This window comes from Polyodon spathula, chromosome 40 (assembly GCF_017654505.1).
Source record: "Polyodon spathula isolate WHYD16114869_AA chromosome 40, ASM1765450v1, whole genome shotgun sequence".
NCBI lineage: Eukaryota > Metazoa > Chordata > Actinopteri > Acipenseriformes > Polyodontidae > Polyodon > Polyodon spathula.
Window position 1 is genome coordinate 4,102,062 of NC_054573.1, and position 24,863 is coordinate 4,126,924.

Sequence of the window (24,863 nt, forward strand, 5' to 3'; positions counted from 1 at the left end):
AAGCAGTAACAGTAAAATTACATTTCAATAAAGTTTATTTCTGCACATACAACTTGATCAGAATGGCAAAGAAGTTCTACAACTTTAAACTGAAAAGATGTTGAGCTCGCGGATCAGAATGGGAAAAAATGACATGTTTAGTTATTGAAGAGAGGCGGTAAATTGAAGTAATAAGGTAATAATTGAATGCTGGGCCCAATACCCTTATTAAAATGGGAACATGTACAATGGACAATGACACCTGTGCCTTCCTCCAGTTCTGTTGTGAATTCAACACCTGTTTTCTTTTTATTCCTTAAGGATATTATCTTCAAGTATTACTCATCCTTGTTAGACAGCTTTTTTGGGTCTTCCAGTCCTGGGTTTGTCAATTATAGGTGACGTTTCTTGTTGATTATGCTTGGGATACGCACCCTGAAAATCGAGTGATGCGAGCGATTTCACTCAATGTTCTTCCTTCTTTGTCAACACAAGATTGTTATAATAGTAGAAAACATTAGTGGAGGCTTTGAGTAAATTATTGACGATCATAAAACATCAGAGCAGAAAAATGCAATTTGTCTAAGAATTTTGCACAGCAGTGTAGGTGATTATTACAAGGATATATTTTTGTTCAATATGGCGTTCTGTTTCCATGGCAATGTAGAAAACAATTCTATATTCTCCATAGTGTCAATCTGTGTACATATAACAGCTCTGCTCCAGATGTTAATGATTGGACACAGCACTCTGCTCACATTGAAGAGCTGTATTGAACTGTATTGAACTGGCCGGGGTATCGATCAGTCTGTGGAAATGAGGGCACAGCAAACAGCATGAGCCTGCCTGTCCTGCCCTGCACTGCCCTGCCCTGCCCTGCCCTGCCCACTCCCTGCCCTGCACTGCACTGCCCTGCCCTGCCCTGCCCTGCCCTGCCCTGCCCTGCCCTGCCCTGCCCTGCCCTGCCCTGCCCTGCCCTGCCCTGCCCTGCCCTGCACTGCACTGCCCTGCACTGCACTACCTTACACTGCCCTGCCCTGCCCTGCCCTGCACTGCACTGCACTGCACTGCACTGCACTGCACTGCCCTGCCCTGCACTACCCTGCACTGCCCTGCCCTGCCCTGCCCTGCACTGCCCTGCACTGCACTGCCCTGCACTGCCCTGCACTGCCCTGCCCTGCCCTGCCCTGCCCTGCCCTGCCCTGCCCTGCCCTGCCCTGCCCTGCCCTGCCCTGCCCTGCACTGCACTGCCCTGCACTGCCCTGCCCTGCACTGCCCTGCACTGCCCTGCCCTGCCCTGCCCTGCCCTGCCCTGCCCTGCACTGCACTGCCCTGCACTGCACTGCCTGCACTGCACTGCCCTGCCCTGCCCTGCCCTGCCCTGCACTGCACTGCACTGCCCTGCCCTGCCCTGCCCTGCCCTGCCCTGCACTGCACTGCACTGCACTGCCCTGCACTGCCCTGCCCTGCCCTGCCCTGCACTGCCCTGCCCTGTCCTGCCCTACACTACCTTACCCCTGCCCTGCATTGCACTACCCTACCGTGCCCTGCCCTGAACTGCACTGCCCTGCCCTGCACTGCCCTGCCCTGCACTGCCCTGCACTGCCCTGCCCTGCCCTGCACTGCCCTGCCCTGCCCTGCCCTGCCCTGCCCTACCCTGCCCTGCCCTGCCCTGCCCTGCCCTGCACTGCACTACCCTGCCCTGCACTGCCCTGCCCTGCCCTGCCCTGCACTGCACTGCCCTGCACTGCCCTGCACTGCCCTGCTGCACTGCCCTGCCCTGCACTGCACTGCCCTGCCCTGCCCTGCCCTGCCCTGCCCTGCACTGCCCTGCCCTGCCCTGCACTGCCCTGCACTGCCCTGCTGCCCTGCCCTGCCCTGCCCTACCCTGCCCTGCCCTGCCCTGCCCTGCACTGCCCTGCCCTGCCCTGCCCTGCCCTGCACTGCCCTGCCCTGCCCTGCCCTGCCCTACCCTACCCTGCACTGCACTGCTCTGCCCTGCCCTGCCCTGCCCTGCACTGCCCTGCCTGCACTGCACTGCCCTGCCCTGCCCTGCCCTGCACTGCACTGCACTGCAGTGCACTACCCTGCCCTGCACTGCCCTGCCCTGCCCTGCCCTGCACTGCACTGCACTGCACTACCCTGCCCTGCCCTGCCCTGCCCTGCCCTGCCCTGCACTGCTGCACTGCCCTGCCCTGCCCTGCCCTGCACTACCCTGCCCTGCCCACCTTACACTGCCCTGGACTGCCCTGCCCTGTCCTGCCCTACACTACCTTACCCTGCCCTGCATTGCACTACCCTACCGTGCCCTGCCCTGCCCTGCACTGCACTGCCCTGCCCTGCACTGCCCTGCCATACACTACCCTGCACTTCACTACTCTACCCTGCCCTGCCCTGCCCTGCCCTGCCTTACCCTGCCCTGCCCTGCCCTGCCCTGCCCTGTACTACCCTGACCTGACCTCCCCTCTCTCCTCACTCATCTCTCTCTCCCTCTCTTCCTCCAAAGACTCTGTGAAAGACACCTGTCAAAGGCCTTTAAAATCCATTGCATTGTAGCTGATCAATATTACCCCTGTTCGTCTCCCCTCCTCTCCCGTTGAAGATGTTTAAAATCCATTGCATTGTAGCACACACTGCCCTTCTCTCCTCCTGTACATTTCTAAATATCTGCAAATCCTGAATTAATGTAAAAATAATGTATAAATATATATTATATATATATATATATTTTATATATATATATATATATATATATATATATATATATATTTAAAAAAGTGGAAAAAGCAAAAATATTCTCATTTTCACAATAAAAGAGGGCCACTGATAATGTATTTCGCTTATTCTCCATTCATTCTCAAAATTGTTTTTCGGCATTTTAAAGACGATTGGTTCATGCACCTCCCTTAAGAGGGGCAATCAGTGATAATGTTAATAAAGCTAATAAGAGGTAAGATAACGGGTTTTAAAGCCGGTTCGCACTCCATTATGTTGCCAGTACAGGGAATACATTATTTTAAAGCCCAGTCTGCGTGGTTTACAAACACGCCGGTTCCGTGTTCAGGTCCTCATAAGGCGCTCAGCCCTGGAGCGGTATGTGGAAAGAAGCGCTGTGTCTTTAAGGGATGGGGCAGTCTGTTTCCAGCCCTGCCCAAGCAGTTCTTGACGCGCTTCCTTCGCCCTCTCTCTCTCTCCTAAGACTCCAGGATGGATATTTTTTAACTGATCAATTTCGATGCACATTCACCTTCTGAAAAACAAGGGAGTCTCTGCGGCGGAGATGAAGCCCGTCTTTAATCGAAGCTATCACCCCTCAGTTTAGGAAAGCCGCTGTGTTTTTAAACGCGGATTTGATCTTGTAAATATCTCTGAATGTTTTTTGTTTTTTGTTTTTTTTCCACTGGATAGACTGTGTGCGAGAGAGAAATGTATGCAAAATGGGGGGGTCGGTTCGTTTATGTATCTTTCAATAGCAGAACGCGAGGATGTTTTTAATAACACAAGGGAATATATTTTAATACATATTATTATTATTATTATTATTATTATTATTATTATTATTATTAGATACACGTTAAATCTGATCCACCACATTCCGGATTGTTGTTTTTCCTCTTGTAAATCCGGCGATGCGCACAAAACAAATTGAGGAAGTCAGTATACTGCTATTGTCAATATTCTTATCAGTGTTATCATTTGTATAATAATAATAATAATAATAATAATAATAATAATAATAATAATAATAATGCAAAGGCTCTGATATCCCTCATTCCCGATCGTTGCGCGCTGTTCGTTTCTGCTGTTCGATGTTTTTTTATTTCACCCCTCGACCACCCCAAAATGCGGATCCATTGAAGAGACGCAGCCCGGCTAATCAGGGAAAAGAAACCCGGGGACTTTAACACAGAGCAGAGACACCCATCGATCGAGGAGAGGGGAGAGAATGACCGCTGTGTGCTTTAGAACTGATCGGATTCTGTAAATATATACACGAGAGAGAGAGAGATAGCGCTAAAGAAATATAATTGAATATACATATAGACGCACTGGCACTCAGGGAACATGTCATCCAGATCAGCGCTACCTTCCGGGAATGAACGGAATGCAGATCATGTAAGTATTATTATTATTATTATTATTATTATTATTATTATTATTATTATTATTATTATTATTATTGTTGTTGTTGTTGTTGTGTTGTTGTTGTGACTAAACACCGCGGTTTCAAAGGGGCCGGCCCACACACAAACACACACACAACCCGCCCCCCGATGGCCCTTGTTTTATATAATACATGGCAGGCCTACATCTAGTAAAAGGTAATGCGATATCAGTATTATATAATGCCGTGCATGTGTATGATGCATTATTAATGCACTGTGTTTCCTATTGGAGTATATTGCTATCTGCAGAGCGTGCATACAGGAGGGACGCGCTCCGTATTGTTGTCCTGCTGCTGCGCATCACCTACATGGCTGTGCTGCATTGCTAATGCAAACATCGTTTTATCAAGGAGAAAATAACCCTTTGTAATTGTTAATGTTATGTGCGCACACCAGACAACCCGTGGACATGTCATACATGTTAATATACGTGTGTGTGCGGGCACAGCTGGTGTCATTGGTCACATGCATGTATGTATGTATGTACACCTCGGGTTGTAGACGTGTACGTGCGTGTGTGTGTCACGGTGTCTTTATTATACAGAATGCGCTTGTACGGTTCTGTGCAGTAAGGAGAAACGTCCTAAATAGAGACGCAGGGTGCTGTTTACATGCACATAGGATTTGCATTGGGCAGGGTGTGTTTGTCGAGGAGGATACAATGATATATAAACAGCAAGCCCACAGCACTCCACTCCAGTGCTGAATTAAACGGACCCTTGTCCCTCTCTCTGAGGTAGCAGGTTTTTTGTAGATCTTTCAAGTGTGATGTGTTGGCACAGAAGGGGGAGGGGAGGGTGTCGGTGAGTTGAATGGATAAATTTGAGTAAGGAAGCTTGTGGTCCTGTTAAACCTTTAGTGCAGACTGCCCTGAACCCTAGTGCTGGCCCGGCCTGGTTATATGAGCACTGGAGCCAGGCCTTGTGCTTTACTGCTTCACTCTGTGTTCGTGTGCCTGTGCTGTCTGTGTGTCTTTGTGTGTGTCACTATCAGTGTGTGTGCCTGTCACTGTCTGTGTGTCTTTGTGTGTGTCACTATCAGTGTGTGTGCCTGTCACTGTCTGTGTGTCTTTGTGTGTGTCACTATCAGTGTGTGTGCCTGTGCGTGTCTGTGTGTCTTTGTGTGTGTCACTATCAGTGTGTGTGCCTGTCACTGTCTGTGTGTCTTTGTGTGTGTCACTATCAGTGTGTGTGCCTGTCACTGTCTGTGTGTCTTTGTGTGTGTCACTATCAGTGTGTGTGCCTGTCACTGTCTGTGTGTCTTTGTGTGTGTCACTATCAGTGTGTGTGCCTGTCACTGTCTGTGTGTCTTTGTGTGTGTCACTATCAGTGTGTGTGCCTGTCACTGTCTGTGTGTCTTTGTGTGTGTCACTATCAGTGTGTGTGCCTGTCACTGTCTGTGTGTCTTTGTGTGTGTCACTATCAGTGTGTGTGCCTGTCACTGTCTGTGTGTCTTTGTGTGTGTCACTATCAGTGTGTGTGCCTGTCACTGTCTGTGTGTCTTTGTGTGTGTCACTATCAGTGTGTGTGCCTGTCACTGTCTGTGTGTCTTTGTGTGTGTCACTATCAGTGTGTGTGCCTGTCACTGTCTGTGTGTCTTTGTGTGTGTCACTATCAGTGTGTGTGCCTGTCACTGTCTGTGTGTCTTTGTGTGTGTCACTATCAGTGTGTGTGCCTGTGCGTGTCTGTGTGTCTTTGTGTGTGTCACTATCAGTGTGTGTGCCTGTGTGTGTCTTTGTGTGTGTCACTATCAGTGTGTGTGCCTGTGCGTGTCTGTGTGTCTTTGTGTGTGTCACTATCAGTGTGTGTGCCTGTCACTGTCTGTGTGTCTTTGTGTGTGTCACTATCAGTGTGTGTGCCTGTCACTGTCTGTGTGTCTTTGTGTGTGTCACTATCAGTGTGTGTGCCTGTGCGTGTCTGTGTGTCTTTGTGTGTGTCACTATCAGTGTGTGTGCCTGTGCGTGTCTGTGTGTCTTTGTGTGTGTCACTATCAGTGTGTGTGCCTGTGCGTGTCTGTGTGTCTTTGTGTGTGTCACTATCAGTGTGTGTGCCTGTCACTGTCTGTGTGTCTTTGTGTGTGTCACTATCAGTGTGTGTGCCTGTCACTGTCTGTGTGTCTTTGTGTGTGTCACTATCAGTGTGTGTGCCTGTCACTGTCTGTGTGTCTTTGTGTGTGTCACTATCAGTGTGTGTGCCTGTCACTGTCTGTGTGTGGCAGAGGTTGCTGATTTCAATATGTTTTAAATGACATTCATATTGCCAAATATCTAATATATGTACACGCTATACATTGTGCACTCTGTACAAGCTATACACAAAGTAGACACTATACACTCTGTACACTACACTCTATACACTCTGTACACTACACTCTGTACACTACACTCTATACACTCTATACACTCTGTACACTACACTCTATACACTCTGTACACTACACTCTATACACTCTATACACTCTGTACACTACACTCTATACACTCTGTACACTACACTCTGTACACTCTATACACTCTATACACTACACTCTATACACTCTGTACACTACACTCTATAAACTATACGATCTATACACTCTGTACTCTACACTCTATACCCTGTACACTCTGTACACTCTGTACACTCTATACACTCTGTACACTCTATACACTCTATACACTCTATACTCTGTACACTCTATACTCTGTACACTCTATAGGTACTTGTATCTGTTCTTTTATTTTCCTCCAGTCTTTGGTGTCAGATTAAAGGATGTTTTTTCAGCGTGTCTGTCTGGATCATGCAATTCACAGTGACTTGACTTAATTGGGGGTCATATGTTGTGTATGGCATAGCATTGGCGATGGACTCCTGTAACACAGAATTAACACAGAAAAATATCTCTGAGGTAAGAATAGGTTGTGCAGAGATTACTTTACTCGACTCAGTTAACTACAAGATGCCATGAAATTGTTTACCTTGTTCATACCTGAAATACCTGTGTGTGTGTGTGTGTGTGTGTGTGTGTGTTGGATTATTTATTTTTTTAGCTGAACAAGCAAATACAAACTCAATTTTTATTTTTTAAAATTTTAATGGATTTGTTTAATAGTTGGCAGTTTTTTTTTTTTTTTTTTTTTTTTTTTTTTTTTTTATAATTTTATATTTGGACTAGCCAGTTATTTTTAGGCTACCACCCCCACTCTGACTTGGGAGGGGCGAAGATGAACACACACTGTCCTCCGAAGCTTGTGCCATCAGTTGACCGCTTCTGTTCACACTGCAGACTCACCATGCCGCCACCTAGAAGCTACAGTGTCGGAGGATGTCGCAGCTCTGGGCAGCTTACAGGCAAGCCCGCAGGCGTCTGGCCAGACCACAGGGGTCCTCATGCGCGGTGAGCCGCGGACACCCTGGCTGACCTAAGACCCCCCCCCCCATCAGGCAGGGTTCTGCCAGTTATTATTTAATCTGAATAAACACTTCAAATAAAATCCACTTTTAAAAGGGGGAGTTGTGTCCCCTGAATGACTCGCTTCCCGAATGTGAAAGGAGGAAAAGGGGGTGTTGTCCAGTGGAAAAACTCACTGTTTTTAATTCTCCTTTATTATGTTCCGCGTAAAAGATAATAGCATCACAATATAAAAAAGCTTTTCTGAGTGAGGTGCCCCCTGGTTCTGACTCCTTCCAGAAGCAACCTCTGAGGTTTCGGAGAGATCACTACATGTGAGCCCGGATCTGCTCCCTTCACTACCTGCTCTCCTAAAACATCAAAGGTTCTCTCTTCCGTTTTTGAAACTGTTGCGCAAATTCTGGCAGTGGGGTTATCGGTGCAAGGCAAAACACATTGCGATATGTATTTCTCATTTCTAGTGGACAGACATGTTGTTGTGCGTGTTTTGGGTTTTTTTTTTGCCTTTGAATGCATGGAAAACAATGTATTTGGCTTTGTGCCCCAGCACTAAAATTTACAAACTGTTTTTTTTTTTATATTATCAAAAGGACATTGAGCAAAGGCAATGCATGTGTGAATGAGGTGTGAAATCAAGAACAACCATCCTTCTGATGAGTGTTTAACTCCTTTCTGTAGTGGGTGTCACTGGGTTTATTTTAGAGATTTGTTGTAACCTTTTATAGGGTAGGAATTATACTTCTCCAGTTAATTCAGAGTCTCTGGAAATGCATTTTGAAAGATTTTTGGAACATGAAAACCCCTCTTTCCTCTCGGTGCTGGTGTTGGATATGAAACTCATGGCTCTGCAATGATCTCTCTCATTGTCTGAGCAGAGCAGTACTGTCCCAACCCCTACACGCTCACAGGGAGAGAAACAAGACTTTCATATACACAGCATCGTGGTCCGCTGCACAGCCTCGTGGTCCGCTGCACAGCCTCGTGGTCCGCTGCACAGCCTCGTGGTCCGCTGCACAGCCTCGTGGTCCGTTGCATAGTCTCCTGGTTCATCGCACAGCCTCCTTGTAGCCTGGCTTCCTGTCCCTCTTCACTTCCTCCCTCACTTCCTGTATTTAGGGGCGGTGACCCTGCTCTGTGGAAGAACCAGCATGCACCAGGAAGCCTTTTCAAGCTGGTCTCGCACAGTCTGACTGGGGAGGAGAGTGTGTAAACGACTCTGTGAGCTGCTTGACTTATGAGAGCGTTTTGTGCGATTTTACAGTATTTCTGTGATTTTCATTTCTCAAAGCATTCATTGAAGTTCTGTGGCATGTTAGCTTGTTTCCTTGTGTGCGCTGGACTCAGAGGGGATCTCTCTCTCGGTCTCTGTGTGGTGCGGCTCTATATCTGTCGCTCTGTGTGGTGTGGGGCTCTCTGTCTCTGTGGTGCAAGGCTCTCTCTGTCTCGGTCTCTGTGTGGTGTGGGGCTGTCTCTCTGTCTCTGTGGTGCGAGGCTCTCTCTCGGTCTCTGTGTGGTGTGGGGCTCTCTGTTTGGTGCTGGGCTCTCTCTCTGTCTCTGTGGTATGAGGCTGCCTCTCTCTGTCTCTGTGTGGTGTGGGGTTCTCTCTGTCTATGTGGTGCGGTGCTCTCTCTCTCTCTCTCTGTCACTGTGGTGTGGGGCTCTCTGTGTGGTGCGGGCATCTCTGCTTGTCTGTGTGGTGCTGGGTTGCTGCTGTATTGACTGAGGAGGCTCTCTGACCATTAATGCACTTCTTAACTGCTGGCCTGAGAGAGTAAACAGAGCCTGTCCTGATGAGTTAGCCTGGCTTCTTGTTGGTTTCAGGTTGGCTGGCAGTGCTTGTGTGTGTGTGTGTGTCGGTGTGTGTTTGTGTGTGTGCGGTTTGTTCTTGGCTTGCAGGCTGCCTCCTCTTTGTTTCTCTGGTTCACTTGTTTTCTTGCTCCCAGGAGATTTCAGTTGCTCATGTTTTCGTGACGACATCAACCCCGTCATTGCACGAATTCACCTCAAAGGAAAGATTTTGAAACATCGCATAGTTGAACTCCCCACAGATTACGAAAGCGTGATCTTTTTTTGTTATTAAATAAAAGCCATGCAGTGTTGTGGTCTCCCGACCCTACCCTTCACAAATATATTTTTATATTGCGTTGTTCTGCTCTAATTTATAGGCTATAAAACAACTCCAGCTTTTCACTGCTTTATCTCTCCTTTAACTTATTATACACAGTTACAAATAGCTTGGATCAAGTCTGTCTTTCAAAAAAAGTGTGCATTCTGGAGAGTAGGAGGTAGCAGCTGTTAGTTTCCACGAGGGGCCCCAGTGCACAGGGACTGTTTCACAGGGGGGTGGGGTGGGGGGGTTTGTAGATAGCTGTCTGGGTGTGTGTGTGTGTCAATTCCTGTTTTTCAATTCCAATGATATTCCTTCCTTTGAAGGAATTGGAATTAGAAGCAGGTTTTCTAAAGGAATTGGAACTGGAATTGACCCTGAAGGCAGTGAGTCACAGTTTTGAATAGTAGTTCTGCCTCTCTGTCTCTGTCTGAATGCCTGTCTTGCGTTTCCACCTCCCACCTCCGTGTCTCTTGTGGACCCTGTCTCATATCGAACCAGGGACACAGCCCTACTGTAGCCTCAGTCTACAGAGAGCAGCATGAAAACATCCTCACAATGTTAATAAAATGTCTAACCAGGCTGCACTCGGCCGGCTGGCCACAGCAAACTCACCGCTCCTGTGCTGCAGGATCATTTTATTTGTGTGAAAAACAGTCGTGATGACATCGTCATTGTTTTAAAAAGTTTGCGAACGTGAGTGAACTTGCTCTGAGTGCCCATTGTGAGCTGTAGCTGTTAGAAAGGGTTGAGGTTATTGAGGTATACTGAAAAAAAAATTGTGTGTGTCTCTGCTCTCCTCTATCTGTCCCTCAGGGTTCACATTAGCAGCTGTGCACTCATCAATCAGGGAATTAATTGATTGAGAGATCAATAGAGAAGAGAGGAGTGGAGGGGTCAGAGGGAAGGGAGGGGGAGCAATAGAGGGAGGCGGGCAGTGGTTAAAGGGAGGGGGGCCTGGTGGGGGCAGCCTCCCCAGCTAAGGAGAGCCTTCCTAGCTGTAGGGATGAAGGGGAAGTGGATAACAGCAAGTTTGTGGAGGGACTATAATGAAAAAAACTGCACAGTTAAATTCTCATTGTGTGGGATAGTTATTTAAATAAAACAGACCACCAGCAAATCTTCTTCTCCCTGCCTTATAAAATATAAAGAATGGTTTCCTAGGTTAAACCGAAAATATAAATACTTTCAGAAAGACTACGAACAAATCCTGGTTATCCCAGGAGAAGAATTTAGGGACGTCTACATGAGGGGAGTCACATAAAATAATAAACCAGCGAAAGCAAGTTCCACGAGATTCTCCTGACATTACAATACGAAATAGACTCGTAGGCTCTTAGGTTCCAATAAGATACAGGCTCTTGAGCTATATATTGATTTGAAGCTGTTCATACGGTTGAAGGAATTGATATTTGAACCGTTTCTTAAGCAGATCAAAGTGACAACTTAACCTAACAGAGGGGTCTCTCTCATGAAAAAAATCTTATACTGGCTCCAGAAGAGATGGGGGGGAGGGAGAGGAGAGAGATGTGGAGGGAGGGGGAATGGGTCTGCTGTCAGAGCTGGAGAGGAGGTGAAGGGGAGAGAGGTGTGTGAGAGTGAGCGGAGAATAAGAATGAGAGGAGGGGAGGGGCAAGCAGTGCTGAGTCAGCATTCACACTGCCTGTTAATCTGCAGGACAGACTGTGCCAGTGTTACTGTCTGAACTTGTGGCTGTGTGTATGTCTGTGTGTTGCTGTCTGTTTGTATTACTGTGTGTGTTAATATCTGTCGATTTTGTGAGTGGCTGTATGTTTGTTATACTGTCTGTTTGCACGTGTGAGAGTTCAAGCATATTTAGAGGGTATGGACAAAATATTAGAAACCATTTAGCAGGCTGGGTGCAGGTCTGTGCTCTGATTGTAAAGAGCAGGCTGGGTGCAGGTCTGTGCTCTGATTGTAAAGAGCAGGCTGGGTGCAGGTCTGTGCTCTGATTGTAAAGAGCAGGCTGGGTGCAGGTCTTTGCTCTGATTGTAAAGAGCAGGCTGGGTGCAGGTCTGTGCTCTGATTGTAAAGAGCAGGCTGGGTGCAGGTCTTTGCTCTGATTGTAAAGAGCAGGCTGGGTGCAGGTCTTTGCTCTGACTGTAAAGAGCAGGCTGGGTGCAGGTCTGTGCTCTGATTGTAAAGAGCAGGCTGGGTGCAGGTCTTTGCTCTGATTGTAAAGAGCAGGCTGGGTGCAGGTCTTTGCTCTGACTGTAAAGAGCAGGCTGGGTGCAGGTCTGTGCTCTGATTGTAAAGAGCAGGCTGGGTGCAGGTCTGTGCTCTGATTGTAAAGAGCAGGCTGGGTGCAGGTCTTTGCTCTGATTGTAAAGAGCAGGCTGGGTGTAGGTCTTTGCTCTGACTGTAAAGAGCAGGCTGGGTGCAGGTCTGTGCTCTGATTGTAAAGAGCAGGCTGGGTGCAGGTCTTTGCTCTGATTGTAAAGAGCAGGCTGGGTGCGTCAGTGTTGTGTTTGTGTCACAGTGTTGCAGTGTGATGTCAGTGTTGTGTTTCAGTGTTGCTGTGTGATGTCAGTGTTGTGTTTTGGGTGTCATAGTGTTGCAGTGTGATGTCAGTGTTTGTCTCAGTGTTGCAGTGTGATGTCAGTGTTGTGTTTGTGTCAGTGTTGCAGTGTGATGTCAGTGTTGTGTTTCAGTGCTGCAGTGTGATGTCAGTGTTGTGTTTCAGTGTCAGTGTTGCAATATGATGTCACAGTTTTGGCATAGTAGCCATGCTGTGGGGTTTGTGCTCTGACTGCCTGTCTCCCTCTCCTCCCAGCATGCCTCTCTGACAGGAAGCCGCTCTGAGAAGGGCTCTGGTTGGTCAAGCCGGTCGCTGGGCGCTCGCTGTCGGAACTCCATCGCCTCCTGCACAGACGAGCAGCCGCACATCGGCAACTACCGTCTGCTCAAGACCATCGGCAAGGGCAACTTTGCCAAGGTCAAGCTGGCCAGACACATCCTCACAGGCAGGGAGGTGAGAGCTGACCACACAGTGAGCGCTGTCCACTGTCCACACATTAATGAGCCCTGTCCACACATTGAGCCCTGTCCACTGTCCACACATTGAGCCCTGTCCACTGTCCACACATTAATGAGCCCTGTCCACACATTGAGCCCTGTCCACTGTCCACACATTGAGCCCAGTCCACTGTCCACACTTTAATGAGCCCTGTTAGCTGTGCTCTAAGCACTGTGGGTATTAGTGTGGTGCTCTATCTGTGAAGGGACTGGTTCTGGGTATATGTTGGTGTTCTGAAATGCCATTTAGATTTATAGTGACTGCACTCCCCTTCGATCGAATCCACACACTTCAGATAATCACTGAAACAAACAGGCCTGGTAGGGGCAGAGTGGCTGCTTCTTTATCATGATCTGTACACTTGTTCAAAGCAGCTTGGTATCTTTTAAACGGTTTGTTAATGTTCTGAATGTCCTGATTATGTAACGGGTTGCAACCGCGACCACACAGAACAAATGTGGTACTTCTAACGTCCAACAGGGGGCAGAGTGTGGCAGGAGGGGCAGGTTTGAGGTTCGGGGTCCATGATTTCTTTCTCTGTTTATTATCTATGTGTTTTTTTTCCTACAGTGAAAGTAAGACTTCTGATTTCCTAACCTCGCCCTTTCTCTTCCTCTCCAATTTCAGGTTGCAATAAAAATCATTGACAAAACCCAGCTGAACCCGACCAGCCTGCAGAAGGTGAGAGGCGATGGCTGACTGTTAATGTAGCAATAGTGAAAGAATCGTAGTGTTATCAGTGCCTTCTGCTGCCTCTCAGTATCACAGTTGCTTTTGCCTCTGGATTACTGGTTTGTGATCTGCTGTGGTCTGCAGTGAAGTACTGGCCTCTGTTCATCGAGAATGCATTTGAACAGCAGGGATGAAAATAAGACTCCCGCTGCAAAGCAGTTTGATCCATTCCAGGTTTTACTAAAAGTTTAATAAGAAGACACACCTGAGCTTGTTACCGAAACACTGGTAAAACCTGGACTGGGTGAATCTGCAATGCAGTAGGAGTTTGCTCAGTAAGCCAGAGAGAGAGAGGTTTAAAATAAATAAACATATTAATGTGTGCTGTGCTGTTTATGTTACTTTTTAGTGGAATTTTAATTAGAATTGTAATTACTGCAGTTGGAATTGCGCAAAATAGCATTATAGTTGTAATTTCTGTAATTGTCTAATGTCTAAAGCCAGAAACTATTGGATCGATTAATCATCACATTTGCCAATCATCATACCTGTGCTCTGCTACTGATTGGTGGAGGTTTGTCTCAGCCAGTGATCCTGAGAGAATATGAGAATTCTGTTAATTGCAGGTAGAAAGCAGAGTTAAAAGTATCATTTCTGTTTTTATATATCGAAAATTAGGAAATATCAGAAGATCAGAGATGCAGACCTGTGGTCTAAAGTGCTTGTCATGTAGGGTGTGGAGATGGGATGGGGTTTCATTCCTCACAGTGTGTTTATAGGAGTGGAAAATAGAGAGGCAGTGAGTGTGTCACTGTGGGAGTGGGGGGCAGTGTGGAGGGGTGATGAGTTTTGATTCCTCACGGTGTTGGTGAGTGTCACTGTGGGAGTGGGGGGCAGTGTGGAGGGGTGATGAGTTTTGATTCCTCACGGTGTGGGTGAGTGTCACTGTGGGAGTGGGGGGGCAGAGTGGAGGGGTGATGAGTTTTGATTCCTCACGGTGTGGGTGAGTGTGTCACTGTGGGAGTGGGGGGCAGTGTGGAGGGGTGATGGGTTTTGATTCCTCACGGTGTTGGTGAGTGTGTCACTGTGGGAGTGGGGGGCAGTGTGGAGGGGTGATGGGTTTTGATTCCTCACGGTGTTGGTGAGTGTCACTGTGGGAGTGGGGGGCAGTGTGGAGGGGTGATGGGTTTTGATTCCTCACGGTGTTGGTGAGTGTCACTGTGGGAGTGGGGGGCAGTGTGGAGGGGTGATGGGTTTTGATTCCTCACGGTGTGGGTGAGTGTGTCACTGTGGGAGTGGGGGGGCAATGTGGAGGGGTGATGGGTTTTGATTCCTCACGGTGTTGGTGAGTGTCACTGTGGGAGTGGGGGGGCAGTGTGGAGGGGTGATGGGTTTTGATTCCTCACGGTGTTGGTGAGTGTGTCACTGTGGGAGTGGGGGGCAGTGTGGAGGGGTGATGGGTTTTGATTCCTCACGGTGTTGGTGAGTGTCACTGTGGGAGTGGGGGGCAGTGTGGAGGGGTGATGGGTTTTGATTCCTCACGGTGTTGGTGAGTGTCACTGTGGGAGTGGGGGGCAGTGTGGAGGGGTGATGGGTTTTGATTCCTCACGGTGTTGGTGAGTGTCACTGTGGGAGTGGGGGGGCAGTGTGGAGGGGTGATGGGTTTTGATTCCTCACGGTGTGGGTGAGTGTCACTGTGGGAGTGGGGGGCAGTGTGGAGAGGTGATGGGTTTTGATTCCTCACGGTGTGGGTGAGTGTGTCACTGTGGGAGTGGGGGGGGCAGTGTGGAGGGGTGATGGGTTTTGATTCCTCACGGTGTGGGTGAGTGTCACTGTGGGAGTGGGGGGGCAGTGTGGAGGGGTGATGGGTTTTGATTCCTCACGGTGTTGGTGAGTGTCACTGTGGGAGTGGGGGGCAGTGTGGAGGGGTGATGGGTTTTGATTCCTCACGGTGTGGGTGAGTGTGTCACTGTGGGAGTGGGGGGCTATGTTGAGGGGTGATGGGTTTTGATTCCTCACGGTGTGGGTGAGTGTGTCACTGTGGGAGTGGGGGGCAATGTGGAGGGGTGATGGGTTTTGATTCCTCACGGTGTGGGTGAGTGTGTCACTGTGGGAGTGGGGGGCAGTGTGGAGGGGTGATGGGTTTTGATTCCTCACGGTGTGGGTGAGTGTGTCACTGTGGGAGTGGGGGGGCAATGTGGAGGGGTGATGGGTTTTGATTCCTCACGGTGTTGGTGAGTGTCACTGTGGGAGTGGGGAGCAGTGTGGAGGGGTGATGGGTTTTGATTCCTCACGGTGTTGGTGAGTGTGTCACTGTGGGAGTGGGGGGGGCAGTGTGGAGGGGTGATGGGTTTTGATTCCTCACGGTGTGGTTGAGTGTGTCACTGTGGGAGTGGGGGGCAGTGTGGAGGGGTGATGGGTTTTGATTCCTCACGGTGTGGGTGAGTGTGTCACTGTGGGAGTGGGGGGCAGTGTGGAGGGGTGATGGGTTTTGATTCCTCACGGTGTGGGTGAGTGTGTCACTGTGGGAGTGGGGGGCAGTGTGGAGGGGTGATGGGTTTTGATTCCTCACGGTGTGGGTGAGTGTGTCACTGTGGGAGTGGGGGGCAGTGTGGAGGGGTGATGGGTTTTGATTCCTCACGGTGTGGGTGAGTGTGTCACTGTGGGAGTGGGGGGCTATGTTGAGGGGTGATGGGTTTTGATTCCTCACGGTGTGGTTGAGTGTGTCACTGTGGGAGTGGGGGGGCAGTGTGGAGGGGTGATGGGTTTTGATTCCTCACGGTGTTGGTGAGTGTCACTGTGGGAGTGGGGGGCTATGTTGAGGGGTGATGGGTTTTGATTCCTCACGGTGTGGGTGAGTGTGTCACTGTGGGAGTGGGGGGCAGTGTGGAGGGGTGATGGGTGAGTATCACTGTGGGAGTGGGGGGCAGTGTGGAGGGGTGATGGGTTTTGATTCCTCACGGTGTTGGTGAGTGTGTCACTGTGGGAGTGGGGGGGCAATGTGGAGGGGTGATGGGTTTTGATTCCTCACGGTGTTGGTGAGTGTCACTGTGGGAGTGGGGGGCAATGTGGAGGGGTGATGGGTTTTGATTCCGCACGGTGTGGGTGAGTGTGTCACTGTGGGAGTGGGGGAGGCAGTGTGGAGGGGTGATGGGTTTTGATTCCTCACGGTGTGGGTGAGTGTGTCACTGTGGGAGTGGGGGGCAGTGTGGAGGGGTGATGGGTTTTGATTCCTCACGGTGTGGGTGAGTGTCACTGCAGGAGTGGGGAGCAGTGTGGAGGGGTGATGGGTTTTGATTCCTCACGGTGTTGGTGAGTGTCACTGTGGGAGTGGGGGGGCAGAGTGGAGGGGTGATGAGTTTTGATTCCTCACGGTGTGGGTGAGTGTGTCACTGTGGGAGTGGGGGGGCAGTGTGGAGGGGTGATGGGTTTTGATTCCTCATGGTGTGGGTGAGTGTGTCACTGTGGGAGTGGGGGGCAGTGTGGAGGGGTGATGGGTGAGTGTCACTGTGGGAGTGGGGGGGCAGTGTGGAGGGGTGATGGGTTTTGATTCCTCACGGTGTGGGTGAGTGTCACTGTGGGAGTGGGGGGGCAATGTGGAGGGGTGATGGGTTTTGATTCCTCACGGTGTTGGTGAGTGTGTCACTGTGGGAGTGGGGGGGCAATGTGGAGGGGTGATGGGTTTTGATTCCTCACGGTGTTGGTGAGTGTGTCACTGTGGGAGTGGGGGGCAGTGTGGAGGGGTGATGGGTTTTGATTCCTCACGGTGTGGGTGAGTGTGTCACTGTGGGAGTGGGGGGCAGTGTGGAGGGGTGATGGGTTTTGATTCCTCACGGTGTGGATGAGTGTGTCACTGTGGGAGTGGGGGGCTATGTTGAGGGGTGATGGGTTTTGATTCCTCACGGTGTGGGTGAGTGTGTCACTGTGGGAGTGGGGGGCAGTGTGGAGGGGTGATGGGTTTTGATTCCTCACGGTGTGGGTGAGTGTCACTGTGGGAGTGGGGGGGCAGTGTGGAGGGGTGATGGATTTTGATTCCTCACGGTGTTGGTGAGTGTCACTGTGGGAGTGGGGGGGCAGTGTGGAGGGGTGATGGGTTTTGATTCCTCACGGTGTTGGTGAGTGTCACTGTGGGAGTGGGGAGCAGTGTGGAGGGGTGATGGATTTTGATTCCTCACGGTGTTGGTGAGTGTGTCACTGTGGGAGTGGGGGGCAGTGTGGAGGGGTGATGGGTTTTGATTCCTCACGGTGTGGGTGAGTGTCACTGTGGGAGTGGGGGGGCAGTGTGGAGGGGTGATGGGTTTTGATTCCTCACGGTGTGGGTGAGTGTGTCACTGTGGGAGTGGGGGGCTATGTTGAGGGGTGATGGGTTTTGATTCCTCACGGTGTGGTTGAGTGTGTCACTGTGGGAGTGGGGGGCAGTGTGGAGGGGTGATGGGTTTTGATTCCTCACGGTGTGGGTGAGTGTGTCACTGTGGGAGTGGGGGGCAATGTGGAGGGGTGATGGGTTTTGATTCCTCACGGTGTGGGTGAGTGTCACTGTGGGAGTGGGGAGGCAGTGTGGAGGGGTGATGGGTTTTGATTCATGGTGTAAAGGCTGTAGTTCTGACCTTTGTTAACACGGTAGTCAGACTGCTTCAAGAATCAACAGAGTGGATCAGCATTGGCAAAAGGAAGCATAGAGAGAGCTGGGGCTGCAAACAGTGATGGACAGAGAGGAGAAACGGGTTAGAGAGGAATTGAGACACCTTCCAACACCTTGTCGAGCCCGTACTGTGTTGTGTCAAAGCTGTGCTCAGGGCAAACAGTGGGGAGGAATGGGGGCGGTACTTGGGGTGGGTTTTTTATTATTTTTTTTATAATTTTTATTTATTTATTTATTTTACAAACAACTGTGTGGTTGGATTGAAACGTGTGTCTGTCTTTCTGTCAGTGATGTTAAAACAATAGTGGTTGATGCATTAGTAATAAAGTAAACTTGTACAATTCAATGATTTCACTAGAAGACTTTCTCAGTTTAGTACTACCATAAAAATCAGGACAGGAAATCGCTCTCTCAATTCAAATGTTCTTCATTGGCATGATTATATTACAAGTACAGTATTGACAAAGCAACTTACAATACAACAAATAAACATTACTAAAAATTACACATCTATGAGCAGAACAGACTAGCTCCCTTCCCCAGGAACAGTACAACTGCGCTCTCTCTCTCTCTCTCTCTCTCTCTCTCTCTCTCTGTCCTTTTAATGTCACAGATACGTCCTTTCTCCAGGGAAGGGGTCCTTGTCATGTATCTCTCAAGGAGAGCTTACTGGGGACTCTCTCTCTCTCTCTCTCTCTCTCTGTGTTTTCCCACTTATGGGAAAAGGACAACTCTTGAGCTTTCTCCACCCCATCTCCCTCTCTCTCTCTCTCCTCTTTCTGCTCTCTCTTGCTCTCTACTCTCTCTCTCTCTCTCTCTCGCCCTTCCATTGAGCTCTTGAGGACCCCTGGGTTAGCCGTCCCATTGTGTGCCTATCTGGAAAGCTGGATGGATAGCTGCTCCCCCCCACCCACTTCAGAATTCCATCACATCACTCAACTTTGCTCTCTCTTAAAGTAACAGTGCCCCTTTATCAGCTGGTATCCCTCTGGCAAAATCACAGCACAGTGTAGTAAACCATGGTGAAGATAATGAACCATCCCTTATAGTGTACTGCTTTGGTATCCCTTCTCATAGTATACTGCTTTGGTATCCCTTCTCATAGTGTACTGCTTTGGTATCCCTTCTCATAGTGTACTGCTTTGGTATCCCCTGGTAAAAGCACAGAGAAGATAATGAACCAGAATCTGATTGATATTCTAATACATATTCTAAATAATGTTAATACCAAGTTTGGTGTTAATTGGAAAAGTGTTTCTCTAGATATATGGTGCAATATGAAGTGTGATTTACGTGCGACTGCCTCCGCTACATCTCTGCAATGGCATAGCAGCGGGGGAGGGGAACATTTTAATTGGTAAAAACATTTCAAGTGCTGTGTTCAGGCTGTATGACCGTTCTGTCCTATAAGTCTGCATACAATCGGTCCTTCCTGTTTTGTGCCATTGTTAAGCAAAAATGATGTGGTTTATGAAACAATTAAACCATGCTGCATCAGAGATCACAACAACACCTCTACAACCTGAGAGAAACGAGGTGTCGGTGTGTGTCTAACACTGAGAGAAAGAGGTGTGTGTTTGTCTCTTTGTCTGTCTGTGTGTGTTTGTCTCTCTCTCTCTGTGTGTGGGTTTGTATATTTTCTGTATGTTGGTCTCTTTTCTGTGTGTGTTTGTCTCTTTTCTGTGTGTGTGTATTTGTCTCTTTTCTGTGTGTGTGTGTGTTTGTTTCTTTCTGTTTACATGTTGCAGGGTGATTGTGGGATAAGGATGCTGAGTGCCCATCAGTCCCTGGGGTGCACTCAGTCCCTGGGGTGCTGGCATAGTCTAACAGGGTCTCCATAGCAACAGTGATGTCACAGTGCCTGGGGAATGAACCAGGGATTGCCTGATTATTATTACTTACAAGAGCATCTGAGATCTCTCTCTCTCTCTCTCTCTCTCTCTCTCTCTCTCTCTCTCTCTCTCTCATCCCCCCCTTTCTCTCTCTTGGATTATCAAATATCAAAACAAGATAAGCAGCAGAGCAGATATATTGAGAGTGTGCTGTGCTCTTTCACTGAAGAGGCTGCAGAGCAGATGTATTGAGTGTGCGCTGTGCTCTTTCACTGAAGAGGCTGCAGAGCAGATATATTGAGAGTGTCCTGTGCTCTCTCACTGAAGAGGCTGCAGAGCAGATGTATTGAGTGTGCGCTGTGCTCTTTCACTGAAGAGGCTGCAGAGCAGATATATTGAGAGTGTGCTGTGCTCTCTCACTGAAGAGGCTGCAGAGCAGATGTATTGAGTGTGCTGTGCTCTTGCATTGAGGAGGCTGCAAAGCACAGCGAGGAGATTCCTGACTCACATTCAGATGTCTTCATTAGCATGACTGGCATTGCCAGGGTTAATGCAGCAGACGCACAGAAATAGTGATCTGTGGTCTCCGATACCTCTTCAGTGTATTTCTCTGTACAGAGGAGGATGCAACGTGTCTCTGGTCCAGTCTCTCCACTGTCGCACTGGTTACAGAGTCAAGCAGTGTTCCAGTGTAATGTGTGTCTGCCTGTTTCAATCTCTCTCCCACTCCTCACTCTTTACCACAGTTTTTCTTAAGTAACTCTTATAATGGTTATACTGTGCATTTACCATAGTTTACCATGTTTTTAAGATGCTTTACTATGCCTCTCTGTGCTTTACCCTGCTTTCACTTTGCTTCATCACACTATGCTGTGCTTTCACTGTGGGGAAACTTTTATAAAGTTTATTCAGTGTGTTCTTCAGTTACTGTGTCCCACGAGTGTGTGTGTGTGTGTGTGTGAGAGATATCTAAACTGAATGTTTGGAAACTTCCCCTGTTGCAGTTCTGCATTAAAAACCAAGTGTGAAATACACTGCAGATACACATAGTGCACAGAGACCCACAGCGCACGCGCACACACAGGGAAACGCACACAGAGAAAGGGCTGGACACAAGTTGAACTGAGGAGGGCAGCGCGGAACAAAGTGAAACTGGAGATTGTGTTGAACTACTAAGAGATACTGCTGAATGAACTGAAATGAACTGTTCAGCTATTAAACAAATACGTAACACACTGACAGTCTCTGTGTGGATATCTCTGCAGTGTGTGTGTCTGCCTGCAGCATGTCTGTGTGTGAGTGCAGTGTGTGTGAGGCTGGCTGCAGTTTATAGTGTGTGTGTGTGTCTGCACTGTGTGTGAGTCTGGCTGCAGTGAATGTGTGTGTGTGTGTAGGTCTGGAGTCTCTCTTGTTAATCCAACAGCCTGCTGACCTTGCTGACTCAGCTGCTGCTCAGTGCCATCCTGAATCAGACAGTGGAGAGCTTGTTGTCTGTCTGTGTCACCTAGATTAGAGCTCAGGCCTCCAGAGGAAGGTGTGAGAGTCTGGCATAAGTGTGTGCATAAGTGTGGTGTGAGAGTCTGGCATAAGAGTCAAGAGTGAGAGGCTGGTGTGAGTTATGTGGGAGTCAGGAGTGAGAGGCTGGTGTGTTGCTTGCGGTGTTTCTTGTTACACAGTGCTGATGGTGTAACTCTGGCTGTCTCTCCGATGAAGCCTCACACAGTGTCACACACTGGAGCCGATTCATCTGCCCCTCAGTCTGACTTCATAGTCCTCAATCCACAAACCTCTTTCTCTCTCTGCCGAGTCTTGTCTGGTAGTCATAAACAATGTAAAGTTTTACATGCATCCAGAGTATCACTGGTCTGGTTGCGATGAGGCTTGCCAAGAACCTTGTTTAACTCAGGTTACTGAGTGTATGACAACACTGTACAGACACTGGCTGTCTATTTGTCTGTCTGTCTCTCTGTGTATCACAACACTGTACAGACACTGGCTGTCTATTTGTCTGTCTGTCTCTCTGTGTATCACAACACTGTACAGAGGCTGTCTGTCTGTCTCTCTGTGTATCACAACACTGTACAGAGGCTGTCTGTCTGTCTCTGTGTATCACAACACTGTACAGAGGCTGTCTGTCTGTCTCTGTGTGTATCACAACACTGTACAGAGGCTGTGTGTCTGTCTCTGTGTATCACAGCACTGTACAGAGGCTGTCTGTCTGTCTCTGTGTATCACAGCAGTGTACAGAGGTTGTCTGTCTGTCTCTGTGTATCACAGCACTGTCCAGAGGCTGTCTGTCTGTCTCTGTGTATCACAGCACTGTCCAGAGGCTGTCTGTCTGTCTCTGTGTATCACAGCACTGTCCAGAGGCTGTCTGTCTGTCTCTGTGTATCACAGCACTGTCCAGAGGCTGTCTGTCTGTCTCTGTGTATCACAGCACTGTCCAGAGGCTGTCTGTCTGTCTCTGTGTATCACAGCACTGTACAGAGGCTGTGTGTCTGTCTCTGTGTATCACAGCACTGTCCAGAGGCTGTGTGTCTGTCTCTGTGTATCACAGCACTGTACAGAGGCTGTGTGTCTGTCTCTGTGTATCACAGCACTGTACAGAGGCTGTGTGTCTGTCTCTGTGTATCACAGCACTGTACAGAGGCTGTCTGTCTGTCTCTGTGTATCACAGCACTGTACAGAGGCTGTGTGTCTGTCTCTGTGTATCACAGCACTGTACAGAGGCTGTCTGTCTGTCTCTGTGTATCACAGCACTGTACAGAGGCTGTGTGTCTGTCTCTGTGTATCACAGCACCGTCCAGAGGCTGTGTGTCTGTCTCTGTGTATCACAGCACTGTCCAGAGGCTGTGTGTCTGTCTCTGTGTATCACAGCACTGTACAGAGGCTCTCTGTCTGTCTCTGTGTATCACAGCACTGTACAGAGGCTGTGGGTCAATTGCAACAAACTTGCAGAATTAGTACAGAGCTGCGTACTAACTTAGTACCAATTGCAACGAAAAAAGAAGCGGAACAAAGTTGGGGACTAGCTGATCCCCAGCTTCAGTACGGTACTAAGGATCGTGGTTTGTTTTGGTGCACTTCCAAACAGGAACTGAAGAGGGCCGGGGCTCAAAATCTGCGCGATTGGTACAAATTATATTTTAAAAGTGTGGTTTTTCGTAAAGGTTGGTTTTTTTTGTTTTGTTTTGTTTTACGAACCCTAAACACCGAAATTATTTGATTTATTTTGATTTATTCATGCTTAAGTTTTAAACTTGAAAGGGTATATTTAATATTTATGTGACAACAAATACTGAATAGCCCCCCCCCCCCCCCCAAATGCAGGCACAAACTTGTTTGGTGTTGTATGTAGTCTAAACATTGAATACAATATTTATTGATTTATTTTAAATATAAAAAAAGAAAATACGTTGCACAGGCAGAGATTGAACCCAGTACCTCGAGCACAGCAGGTACAGCGCCAATCCACTATACAAGAGAGCAATATGTAGCAGTGGCTACTAAAAGCATACTTTGGCACAAGTATACAAACAGCCTGTTATATATAACTTAAAAATATATTACTCATATATTAAATGCAATTCTGTACCATGTGGGTAATACATAATTACTTTACGGCTTAAAATGTATTCTGAATTGCTTATTGATATTTGTAATAAATTCTTTCAACAGTAATTGTAGTATTTTTTCGCTGTGGAAGCGATTTGATCAGAGTGGGGGTAAAGTTTTCCATACTGTTATAATGTCAAGAAACTCATTCCAATGCTACATGAATATTTTGCAATGCCAGCAATGATAGAAAAAAAAAATATATATATGTATGTGTGTGTGTGTGTGTCTATATATATATATACTATATATCTATATATATATATATATATATATATATATATAATATATATATATATATATATATATATATACACACACTGAACAAAAATATAAACGCAACATGCAACAATTTAAAAGATTTTACTGAGTTACAGTTCATATAAGGAAATCGGTCAATTGAAATAAATTCATTAGGCCCTAATCTATGGATTTCACATGACTGGAAATACAGATATGCATCTGTTGGTCACAGATACCTTAAAAAAAAGGTAGGGGCGTGGATCAGAAAACCAGTCAGTATCTGGTGTGACCACCATTTGCCTTTTACAGTGTGACACATCTCCTTCTCATAGAGTTGATCAGGCTGTTGATTGTGGCCTGTGGAATGTTGTCCCACTCCTCTTCAATGGCTGTGCGAAGTTGCTGGATATTGGCTGGAACTGGAACACGCTGTCGTACACGTCGATCCAGAGCATCCCAAACATGCTCAGTGGGTGACATGTCTGGTGAGTATGCAGGCCATGGAAGAACTGGGACATTTTCAGCTTCCAGGAATTGTGTGCAGATCCTTGCGACATGGGGCTGTGCATTATCATGCTGCAACATGAGGTGATGGCAGCGGATGAAGGGCATGACAATGGGCCTCAGGGTCTCGTCACGGTATCTCTGTGCATTCAAATTGCCATCTATAAAATGCAATTGTGTTAGTTGTCCGTAGCTTATGCCTGCCCATACCATAACCCCACCGCCACTATGGGGCACTCTGTTCACAACGTTGACATCAGCAAACCGCTCGCCCAGACGACGCCATACATGCTGTCTGCCATCTGCCTGGTACAGCTGAAACCGGGATTCATCCGTGAAGAGCACACTTCTCCAGCGTGCCAGTGGCCATCGAAGGTGAGCATTTGCCCATTGAAGTCGATTACGATGCCAAACTGCAGTCAGGTCAAGACCCTGGCGAGGATGACGAGCACGCAGATGAGCTTCCCTGAGGCGGTTTCTGACAGTTTGTGCAGAAATTCTTCAGTTGTGTAAACCCACAGTTTCATCAGCTGTCCGGGTGGCTGGTCTCAGACGATCCTGCAGGTGAAGAAGCCGGATGTGGAGGTCCTGGGCTGGCGTGGTTACACGTGGTCTGCAGTTGTGAGGACGGCTGGACGTACTGCCAAATTCTCTAAAACGACGTTGGAGGCGGCTT

General features: G+C 48.2%; 1 protein-coding gene across 6 annotated transcripts in view; it reads left to right on the plus strand.

Moving 5' to 3' along the window:
* Window positions 1-3,151: 3,151 nt before the first annotated feature.
* Window positions 3,152-24,863, plus strand: part of LOC121304932 (MAP/microtubule affinity-regulating kinase 4-like) — a 43,191-nt gene continuing 21,479 nt past the window's right edge. For 3 of the 6 annotated variants that reach the window (XM_041236372.1, XM_041236373.1, XM_041236374.1), the window contains exons 1-3: window positions 3,153-4,095; window positions 12,437-12,634; window positions 13,307-13,360. In XM_041236372.1, the coding sequence (XP_041092306.1) occupies window positions 4,045-4,095; window positions 12,437-12,634; window positions 13,307-13,360 (303 nt within the window). In that variant the 5' untranslated portion in view covers window positions 3,153-4,044. Of the gene's footprint in view, window positions 4,096-12,436; window positions 12,635-13,306; window positions 13,361-24,863 lie in introns of all 6 variants that reach the window. The other 3 variants (XM_041236376.1, XM_041236370.1, XM_041236375.1) reach the window with 2 other exon arrangements.